Source organism: Eublepharis macularius, chromosome 8, assembly GCF_028583425.1.
Source record: "Eublepharis macularius isolate TG4126 chromosome 8, MPM_Emac_v1.0, whole genome shotgun sequence".
Classification (NCBI taxonomy): Eukaryota; Metazoa; Chordata; class Lepidosauria; order Squamata; family Eublepharidae; genus Eublepharis; species Eublepharis macularius.
Genome location: NC_072797.1, coordinates 8,764,072 through 8,775,854, shown reverse-complemented (window position 1 = coordinate 8,775,854; position 11,783 = coordinate 8,764,072). Strand labels below are relative to the sequence as shown.

The 11,783-nt window shown below is 39.1% G+C and overlaps 1 protein-coding gene across 1 annotated transcript in view; it reads right to left on the bottom strand.

Moving 5' to 3' along the window:
- Window positions 1-237: 237 nt before the first annotated feature.
- The window catches only part of PIK3C3 (phosphatidylinositol 3-kinase catalytic subunit type 3), a 156,227-nt gene continuing 144,681 nt past the window's right edge, over window positions 238-11,783 (bottom strand). The window contains exon 25 of the mRNA XM_054987532.1: window positions 238-2,092. Coding sequence (XP_054843507.1) covers window positions 2,078-2,092 — 15 coding nt within the window. The 3' untranslated portion in view covers window positions 238-2,077. The remainder of the gene's footprint in view (window positions 2,093-11,783) is intronic.

The window sequence follows — 11,783 nt, the reverse complement described above, 5'->3', positions numbered from 1 at the left end:
ACCCTCAGATTGCACGTCTGAGCCCCCTTCTTGCCGTGAAATGCTGGTTGCTCAAGCTTCTCTTCTCTACGGATGTCCTCCTCTTCTAGATTGGTAAATTTTACCCAATCCTGTACTCCTCTCCATTTTCTTTCCTGTTTTCTACTTAGCTCTGCGTGTATGTTGTGTGCTGTTTCTTGTGTGTTTGCTTTTGCTACCCCTTTAATAAAAATCATTTTTGTTGAACATCCGCTTGTCTTTATTAAAGAGTTCTCTAGAGGAACAATCCCTGCATACATAGGTGGAAAAATCTCGCTTAGTTAATCCCTTTTGCTGCTGCTTCTTGTACGCTAATTCCCCCAACTCACAAGGAGACCACCTATTAGGGTAACACTAGAATCCTTAGACACAGCTGGTTAAGTCGTATGATCATTTTTTTTTGCAAGATTTGGACAGTCTACAGGGGATGCAGAAGGAATCTTTGTCTGGGGGCCAGATGGGCTCTGAAGCTGCCCTGCTTTGGGGAGTAGAGGGGTAACTATTCAAGGTCCATGATCTTGAATACAAAAGCCAATGAATTCTTGCTTGCCACTCCCCAACATGCAACACTCATGCAATTGTTTCCAACAGACAAAACGTGAACAAAGACTGTATTCTATAATGATGATAAACTGGTCCGTTTGGTTAATAAAGCTCATTCAGCTCACAGACAATCATCGAGAAGTTCTGGTTTTTACCGCTGCAATAGTCGAGGGGGAAAAGCAGGGTCCCTTCTGCAATTACAAGCTCTTCTGAGGCAGAAACCTCTGTGCCGTCTGGTACTGAAAAGCAGCAATATTGCTATATATAGCCCAGGAGAACAATCTAATTTTACAGTTTCCACTCTCCCGAAAAGATGACATGTTTTTAGTGCTGGAGAGAAGAAGGATGGTACAAAGGTGAATGTGACATTCAGATACGAGAAAAGGAAAGTGGTTTAGCTGTCGAAGTATTACTCAATCATTTTTATAACACAAAATATTTAGACTTTTCCACAGAACTAGAAGTTGCAAAATGGCAACCATGTGATGAGCTCTCCCTTCAATAACTAGTTAAATTTATCATATGTCCTGGTGTTATTACACTACATAATTTCACCACCCCAAGCAAAATAATGCCAAGAAAAATTGTTAGCATAATGGGACCTTGGCCTACTGAACATTAATCAGAAGAAAATTTCATTTAAAAAAATTCTCTGATTATCTATTCTGCCATACAGGGGCACATTTCTATAAACAATTAAACCACTCAAAACATTTCCAGGGTTTCTCACAGTGTTGCAATATTTCATTGAAGAGGACCACAGTGTAGATATTATTCCATGAGGATCCAAAACTATCAGTAATATTTTAGAACAACCTCTAAAGAGCGTAGGGAGTTGAGAAATGAGAACTGACAAATGAATCCAGAGGACCCAAGACTGCATCAAAAGAGTTTCATTAGATTTAGAATATTTGTTCAATGCACATAATTTGTCATCAAGAGCAAAACATGGGCATGGTTTCTATCTTTAAGGCCTTTTCAAGACCATGGGCTTCTAGTGGCAGTTCGTAACTCTTCTCCATCTGAAAGAAAGAACCATATAATTTGGGGGTCCCCCCCCCAAAGGACATTTTGGGCAAGTCCTGCAAAGGTACCCCCAAGTTTTTTTCCTACTCCATAAAACTTTCACAACAGCTTTTCATCCAAAAGAGGAAAACTTGATAATATATACATCAACATTCACTACTCAGGTCCAGATTAAGTGCAGAGATGAATTTCAACTTCTCAGTCCAAAGATACAGCAACACCAGGTGCGTAATGCACTTAAAAAATCCTAAAAGTTCGTTTTCTTCTGTAGATATGTTCCTGTCATTTTGGAGACAATTGCTTGCTTCCCAAACTTCTGGCCAAATATCTAGACGGGGAAGCACACCTTTGACCAAGGTTTTGTACAATCCCAGACAACATTAGTATCTAAGGTAACCGAGGGTAAGTCCAGTCCTTCAGGTAACACTTTGAATCACTCAAGTGACAATCACCTTGCGTATGAATTGTTGCTATAAGACGCTGATGGGGCTCATTTCCTCCAATACTGAATGGGGGAAAAAGAGAAAGAAATTAAATCAAAGTAATTTCCTCCGTTTTTTTCTAACACAAACAAGAAGCTGGTTGTGATTGAAATTACACACTACATCAGGTGGTAAGAAGGACAGAACTGAAGATGACCCGGAATATCTGCACAAGGACATCTTGGAGATGTAAGTCCCACCTCCTAAAACAATCCCATATTTGTAGGCCTGAATCATGTGATCGTTCTCCAATTTTACATCAATAGCGTGGGTAGAACGTTACACCTTTTTCATCCGTGGGCACTAATGCCAAGGGAACAGCCATTCATGGACATCTGGATGACCTGGGAGTTGTGGTAGGTGTGGCTCACCTAACATGTGTAGGCAATAAATTCTTCAGCACCGGTTCCTTGTTGTAACAGAGAACACACTGGCGTTATTAGATCTGGAGCAGGGCTATGTCTCAGAGTGTCTCTACACAAGACATCTGACAGATGAAGAACATGTGTCAGGAGATGCGATGTTAGCTGGGAAGGGTAGTTTAAAAAGACAGAGCCAGGGGCCAGGCAAAGGCTTTGCTATACACTGGAGCTGTGTGAAGGGGTTATGAAATACCAGAAGGGAAATTTCAACCCATGTTAACCTCTCCAGGTCCAAGCCCAGCTCTGGATGGCAGCTCTAGCCCATTTTCATTCCTCGCTGCATTTGGGTTGTGATTCCATGCAGTTTTAGACTGGAGAGGTGAAATTGACAGAGCCTTCAGGGAGGTGAAAGAGAAATTAACAAACCCTCTTGAGGAGCCATCTCTGAAGGCTCTGTCTTTTTAAACTACACTTCCCAGCAAACATTGTGTCTCCCTACACTTGACAAACAAGTGCCAAGGCAACTTGTGTAGAGAGATTCTCAGTGTTAGAGTATCTGTTCTGCATGCAGAAGGACACAGGTTCAATCCCCGGTTAGAAGGATCAGCAAATGAAAACTCTTATACCAGGCACCCCAAATTCTATATCAAGAAACACCAATTACGTGACATTGAAATTATACAAATGAAAGAAACACACAATTGTTTAACGAGTCACAATTTCTTCTGCCTTCGTGGCAGAGGGTAGAGATTGATGCAGGACAATAAAGGCCTTCTTTCTCCTGACAATCCTTCCGATCATGGCCAGCACATTTTCAAACTTTTTCTCACAACCCTGAAGACCAGAAACAATTTTATTTTAAATGCTGGGGTAGTGGTTAAGAGCGGCAGGACTCTAATCCGGACAGCCAGGTTTGATTCCCCACTCCACTGCTTGAGCCAGTTCAGTGCAGTGGTTAAGAGCGCGGTACTCTAATCTGGAGAGCCGAGTTTGATTCCCCACTCCTCCACTACAAGCCAGCTGGATGACCTTGGGCTAGTCATGGCTCTCTGGAGCTCTCTCAGCTCCACCCACCTCACAGGGTGATTGTTGTGGGGATAATAATAGCATACTTTGTAAACCGCTCTGAGTGGGCATTAAGTTGTCCTGAAGGGCGGTATATAAATTGAATGTTGTTGTTGTTGTTGAAGCCCGCTGGGTGACCTTAGGTGACTCACAGCTTCTTGGAGCTCTCTCAGCCCGACCCACCTCACAGGGTGATTGTTGTGAGGATGATAATAATAACACACTTCGTAAAACGCTCTGAGTAGTCATTAAGTTGTCCTGAAGGGCAATATATAAATCACATGTTGTTGTTATTATTATTGTTATTGGGAGCCTCAATTTAGCACTTATATGATCTGGTCAAGAAGTCATTGACTATTTATAAGTTTGGGAAACAGAATTTGGGTCATGGTGTGTTATAAAACAAGGAGGTTAGGTTCTTTTCCTCCCTTGGGATCTTCCATATCATACTTCTCAGTTTTATCAGCAGAAGTTTTTGTCTTGCAATTTAAGGAGAGAGAGAGAGAGAGAAAGAAAGGCAGAGCTAACTTTATACCTACTGTTTATGGGGTAGTGTGCACCAAGTCCTAATGCTGTGGGGCAGAAAGACACTCCAAGCACAAAGCACTGCGATGTAACATGGACCCCATAATGCCTTAGAAATGTCAAAGCAAACGATAATGCAACGTGACTTCAGTTTCTTCCCAACCCACAAAAGAGAATGTACCAACGTGTCAGAGCGCTTTTAATTTGGATCTGGGCAGAAGCCTAAACTTTAACACTGGACTAGGGGGAAAATCGAGACAGGTTTCTCATTTACAGCTCCTCTTAACCTAATAATCCAGAGAAGCAACAGACTCGCCAGCTTGTAATTTATATACAGATATATAAAGAATAAATAAAGGCGGTAAGCCACTTCTGGCTTCATTCATTTGGGGATGGTAAAAATTTGATTTAGCAATTTCCTTTCTCCGAAAGAACCAACGACAGTAATAAAATGAAGACAGCAGTATCCAGAGACTCAAATTCGGGGCTGCTAACATTGGATTTTCCATCCTTCACTGTGAGTGAAAGGGAGGGAAAGAGCAACTTACTCAAGTCAGCTAGCAATTCTATCGAGATTCCTAAACATCATGCAGAGAAATACTCAGATGCTCTGAAAAGATCTGGGGTTTGAAGAAAAAAAATAAGCCACCATGTTGGATGGAGAGGATAAAAAAAAAACCTCTATTAAGTATTGACCCTTTGACTCCTTGCTACACATGGATAGCACCATCGTCCCAGAAGGGAGCAAGGAGGCATAGCTGATCGTGTCTGTAACACAGTTGACAGGAGTGAGAAGCCTAGAAAGCTCCGAGTTGTAGAAACGGAATCTGAAACCTTCAGTAAGAACTATAACTGCAGAAAGTCTCTGGTGCATAGGGATAGATCAAGATGGGTAGCTGTGTTTGTCCTTCTGCAGCAGTAGAAAAGAGCACGAGTCCAGCTGCACCTATAAGACTAACAAAATTTATGATAGGGTATGAGCTTTCATGAGTCACAGCTCACTTCAGATACAGCTAACAACTAACAAAGTGGAGGGGAAGGATTCCTAGTCCTTAAGGCTTGAAAGACAGAAAGAAGCTTGAAAGTTTATGGACAAATCAGAAGAGCTGCAGGTGGAGTGAAGAAGGAAGGAAGTGGCATTTCCATTGGTCAACAGGAAACAGACTCTGACCTGGATAGCCCAGGTGAGCCTGATCTCATCAGATCTTAGAAGCTAAGCAGGGTCGGCCTTGGTTAATAATTGGATGAGAGATCTCCAACGAAGACCAGGGTTGCAGAGGCAGGCAATGGCAAACCACCGCTGTTAGTCTCTTGCCATGAAAACCCCACTAGGGGTCGCCATAAGTCAGCTATGATTTGAGGGCACTTTCCACCACCAAGAGGAAACAGAAAAAGGTTCTTGCTGTGTTTCTTAGGCCTTTATGAAAGTCAAGATAAATATGGAGCAGGTCTCTAAGCCGTTTCTTTCTTTCTCTATTCTTCTGACCTATAAGTCATAAGTAGTAACTGAGAATATGAGGAAGAAAGGAAGAATTCAGGCCAGAGAACGTTCGTCCATAAGCTACAAAAAGGGTGCTTTCTTACAAGTTGCCTGAATTCAAGTAAAAAATTGGCTAAAATGAGTAAATTTTCCACTCTTGTCTGTTAGCAATTTAGGGAATAAAAAAATCTAGTGTAAACTCCATCCAGTGTAACGTCAGGGGTTTGATCCATTTCTGTCTCACTTTGTTGTACCATGGGCATTCAAATAAAACATGGGTTACAGATTCAATAACAGCCAGATCGGAGCCACAGTATCTGTTTGAGAAAGGTATACCCAGAATGCAGCCTTCAGAGACTGCAGAAGGTAGAGCATTTAGTCTTACAATCATAATTGCTCATCTATATTTAGGAACTGTTAAGCCAAACAAATACGTTGGAATTGTAAAACGTTGGAATCGTAAAATCTCCATATGTCCCTCACAAGGTGTTTTATTGTGGGGATAATAATAACATACTTTGTAAACCGCTCTGAGTGGGCATTCAGTTGTCCTGAAGGGCGGTATATAAATCAAATGTTATTATTATAATTATATAAAGTGTTTTAATGTTTTTTATAATGTTTTTAATGTTTTTAAACTTTATGTAAAAATTGGATGTTGTTACACCGCCCTGAGCCTGTCTGATGGGGAGGGCGGTCTAGAAATGTAATAAAATAAATAAATAAATAAATAAATAAAGGGGTGATTAAATATTTTAAAAATGAAGTACGACTCATTGCAACCCAGAGGAAACTACCAAGAGACGTGATTGTGCAGTTTACGACACGAAATATGAAAGAGAAGATTGTGACAAAACAGTTTCAAGATCCATTGGAGATTGATGGCAAGACGATTATCATAATGAAGGAATTACCCAGGTCAGTGTTATTAGATCGGAAAAAATATAAAGTGCTAATTCAGATGTTGAAGGACATGAAAATCAGGTACAGATGGGAGCTACCAGAAGGTGTGTCCTTTGAGTTTGGAGGGGCCAAAAAGCGTATCAGATCTGAGCGAGAGATGGAGCGATTTATAAGGGACAATGAAAAGGACTTACCAATAAGATCATGAGTATGGAGTGTAAAGTTTTATCTTGGAATGTAAATGGACTAAACTCACCAAACAAGAGAAAAAGTATTTTCCACTGGCTATTAAAACAAAAATGTGATATTGTTTGCTTGCAAGAAACCCATATTCGAAAGCAGGATGCAAAATATTTAAAAGTGGGGAAACTGGGCAATGAATTTGTAGCGGCCTCTAATAAGAAAAAAAGAGGAGTGGTGTTGTATATAAAAGAGGAGCTACAGCCAAAATTTGTAATAAAAGATGTGGAAGCCAGATTTATAGCAGTGGAATGTACATGGAACTTAAAAAAAGTATTGGTAGTCGGAATTTATGCACCTAACGGTGCAAAAGAGAGCTTCTTTGAGGATTTGAGGAAGCAATTAGATGATCTTTCATACGACCAGATAATTCTTGCTGGAGACTTCAATGGAGTGACGAACTTGGAACTAGATAAAAAGACATCAACTGTACAAAAGAAAAGAGGATTGTTACCAAAGCTTTTTTTTGAGCTGATACAACAGGAGACTTTAGAAGATGTATGGAGAAGAGAAAATCCTAAAAGTAGACAATTTACTTTTTACTCTTCAAGACACTGTACACTATCGAGAATTGATATGATCTGGGCCTCAAAAGACTTAGCGTTATGGACTAAGGAGGTAGAAATAATGCCGATGGTAGACTCAGATCATAATCCAATCATGTGGAAATTAGGGAGGAGGAGAAAAAGGAAAGCATGGAGAATAAATGAGGACTTGTTACAGGAAGGAGAGAACGTGGAGATGTTGAGAAGAGAGACAAAGTTCTTCATACAATATAACGTGAATAAAGAAGTACCAACTGACAAAGTTTGGGATGCCTATAAGGCGGTAATAAGGGGCATACTAATGGACTTAAATGGCAGAGTGAGAAAAAAGAAAGAGGAGAAGAGACAAGAGATTGAGGAGAAAATAAAAGCCAAAGAAATACAGTTAAAAAAGAGACCAGGGAAAAAGAAATTATATCAGGAAATTAAAATACTTCAAGAACAGCTGGCAGCAATGAATAATAAAGAATTGGAGTGGAACCTTAAAAGACTGAATCAGAAAGTGTTTGAAGGAGCAAATAAACCTGGAAAGTATTTGGCATGGCAACTAAAAAAGAGAAGGGAAAAGAAAATAATAAACAAAATATGTGAGGACAATAAAACGTATCTGGAACAGACTACCATTAGTAGAGCCTTTTACAAATTCTACGCTAAGTTATACAATAAGAAAGAGGTGAATAAAGAATCAATAGCGACATATTTGGAGAAAATGAAACTCCCAGTAATTTCGGAAGCTTGGAGAAATAGACTGAATAATGAAGTAACGGATGAGGAAATAAGTAAGGCAATACAATCTGCAAATCTGGGAAAGGCGCCAGGGCCAGATGGACTTACGGCTAAATTTTACAAGACAATGGCCAATGAACTGGCACCATTCCTAAAAGAGGTGATCAATGGAGTTTTAAAGGATCAACGGATTCCAGGTACCTGGAATGAAGCGAATATATCACTGATCCCTAAAGAAGGCCAAGACTTGACAAACGTGAAAATTATAGACCTATATCGCTACTTAATAATGACTATAAAATCTTTGCGAAGATACTGGCGGAGAGACTGAAGGGGTAGCTTTCGGAAGTTATTGAGGAGGAACAAGCAGGCTTTTTGCCAGACAGACAAATCAGAGACAACTTGAGGACAGTGATAAATGCTATTGAATACTATGATAAGCGATGTGATAAGGAGGTTGGTTTCTTCTTTGTTGATGCTGAAAAGGCGTTTGATAATTTAAACTGGGACTTTATGTTTGCCACTATGGAAAAGCTACAAATGGGAGAAAGATTCATTAGAGCAATTAAGGAAATTTATAGAGACCAAAATGCAGCAATTGTGGTGAATGATGAAGTGACTAAGAAATTAGCTATAAGTAAAGGAACAAGACAAGGTTGCCCGTTGTCTCCGCTGTTGTTCATTTTGGTATTGGAGATCCTGATGATACAAATACGACAAGATGAAGAAATCCGTGGAATAAAAATAAAGGATTATTCCTATAAGGTCAGAGCATTTGCGGATGACATAATGCTAATTGTAGAAGACCCAATGGAGAACATGCCAAAAGTGATAGATAAGATTAAGGAGTTTGGGGATCTGGCAGGTTTTTATATCAATAAAAAGAAATCAAAGGTATTATGCAAAAACATGACTAAGCAAAAACAACAATCGCTAATGGAAATAACGGAATGTGAAGTAACAAATAAGGTGAAATATTTGGGAATTGAACTGACTGCAAAGAACATAGACTTATTTAAAAATAACTATGAAAAACTATGGACTCAGATAGAGAGAGATCTGATCAAATGGAACAGACTGAATTTGTCATGGTTGGGAAGGATTGCAGCAGTGAAGATGAATGTGTTACCAAGAGTAATGTTTTTGCTACAGACAATACCAATCATCAGAGACTCTAAGCAATTCGAAAAATGGCAGAGGAAAATATCAGACTTTGTATGGGCAGGCAAGAAGCCTCGAGTGAAAATGAAAGTTTTATAAGATGCAAAAGAAAGAGGCGGAATGCAACTGCCCAATCTAAGACTTTACCATGACGCAATTTGCCTAGTGTGGTTGAAAGAGTGGATGACGTTAAAGAATAAGAAATTACTAGCTCTAGAGGGATATAAAAAAACATTTGGATGGCACGCATACCTATGGCATGATAAAGTAAAGGCAAACTCGATGTTCCTGCATCATTATATACGGAGAAGTTTATATATAATCTGGAAGAAGTACAGAATCTATTTACAAGAAGGAACCCCTTTGTGGGTAGTTCCATATGAGGTGATAGACCCGAGAGCTGTTGATAATGAGCAACAATGTTTAACTTACAAAGAAATAACTAGAATTGAAGCATCTAAACTCAGAATAAAGACTCAGGAGGAACTATCACCTTATTACGATTGGTTCCAGTACAGACAGATTAGAGATTTATATAACTCGGACTCTGTAAAGGGAGGTATACGAACAGAGAATTCGGAACTAGAGCAGACCCTTTTTAAAGAGGACAAGAAAAGAATATCCAAGGTATACCAAGTACTGTTGAAATGGTATACTGAGGATGAAATAGTTAAAGTACAAATGGTGAAATGGGCCATAAACTTCAACAAAGAAATAACAATGGAGGCATGGGAATACTTGTGGAAGACTACAATGAAGATAACGACATGCACCAGCATTAAAGTGAACATTTACAAAATGATTTATCGTTGGTACATGACACCAAAGAAGATTGCGCTAGGTAATTTGAATACTTCTAATAAATGCTGGAAATGCAGGAAGCACGAGGGCTCCCTCTATCATATGTGGTGGACGTGTGAGGTAGCTAGGCAGTACTGGGGGGAAATAATAATAGAAATGAGTGAGATTTTACAATTTCAAGTAAATAAGAACCCAGAACTCCTGCTACTAAACCTGGGAATGGAGGGAATTCCAGCCCATCATAGGACGTTGATATTTTACATGACGGCTGCAGCTAGACTTTTGTACGTGCAAAAATGGAAAGTACAAGAAGTGCCAACTATTGAAGATTGGATTTACAAATTGCTGTATATGGCAGAAATGGATAAAATGACAAGAAAACTGAGAAATCTGGACCCAGGACAGTTTAACACAGACTGGGAGAAGCTGAAACAATATTTGGAGAAGAAATGGGAGGTGGGAGGAGAACTGTGGCAGTTTGAGAACTATTGAAATATAATAAAATGCAGAGGGGGGTGACTTTACCGGGGGGGAGAAGAGGTAAAAATGAATCTCTAAGCAGTTATGTTATTAGATTGATATATATAGAATAATAAATAGAATATTGATAGAAAATAATTAACTATAAGGGTTAACTATAAGGATTGACTAACTAATAATATTTTCTTTCTGATTTTGTGTATAATGTACCAAACTGAATATGTTTATATGAAGGTATATATGAGTCAAATTGATTGATATCATATATAAAATATCAATGTAAACAAATATAACTAAAACAGAAAGAAGATAAAATGAATAATATATAGAGTATAAGTTAAGTTGGTTGATTTATATGATTGTATGGCTTATATAGTTTATATAGTTTACGTTAGACAGAAATATTTGAAAACGGAATTATGGGATAAATTGTTTATCTATTATGGGTACAGAGTATTAAAAATAGTCAAAGAAGTATTGCTTAGAATAAAAGGAGAATACACATTTGATTAGATAGAGGAATATATAAAGAGTAAAGGAAAAAGGGACAAAGGGTTGGAAAACTGTTGGAAGTCAACAAAAAGGGGGGGAAAGGGAGGGGGTTAGAAATTGGGAAATGGGAGAATTGAATGTAATGTGAAAATAATTGATCCTAACCCAATAAAAAATTTTTCAAAAAAAAAAATGAAGTACGACTCAGTTAAGAGACTGGGTGCTGGGCCAATGACCTGGAGAAAAAGCACCTTGTCCCCTCAACAAAAGTTTAATGCATGGAAATAGATGGATGAAGTCAATAATAAGCAATTAGCCCTCTCTTAAAGGAGCAGGACATTTTTCTCCAGCTTGTTGGCAACCCAAGTAGGAGGGAAGAAGAGCATTTTTAGCCGCACACCCCGTCGCGGGAAAGCTGTAATGCTTTTAGCGTCAGACAGCGATGCCTTTTCCTCTTTGCTTCTTTCCCGTTTGAACCAAGCAATACTAAAATGGTTTGTTAGTACCAGTTTCCTTCTCAAACAAGCGCCCTCTTGCTCTCTTCGGCTTTAATGATTCAAAGCACGTTGCCCCCAGACAGAGAGCCTGGTTCAGAATGCCAATCTTAACTTTTTTTTTTTTTTACTTTGCTGCAGTTGCAGCAGTTTAAAATTTTTTTTTTAAAGGTTAGAGTCCACTTCTGTGCGATTGATCTGATTGGTCTCCGATGGTGAATTGTCAAGGCCTTGCACCAAAGCCTCTGAAAACCACCTGAAAACCGGAAAAGGCTTGTCTCGAGTCTTCCAGTTAATTAAACTCGATATCCATCAGTAATAACATATATTTACTTTTGCTTAAAAAGGCTTGTAAACCACGAGAGGGGGAAAAAAAAGTCAAACAAAACTGAAGCCAGGGATGTGGGTCGTAGCGGCTGAGATAAGGGGTTTTTAATAAC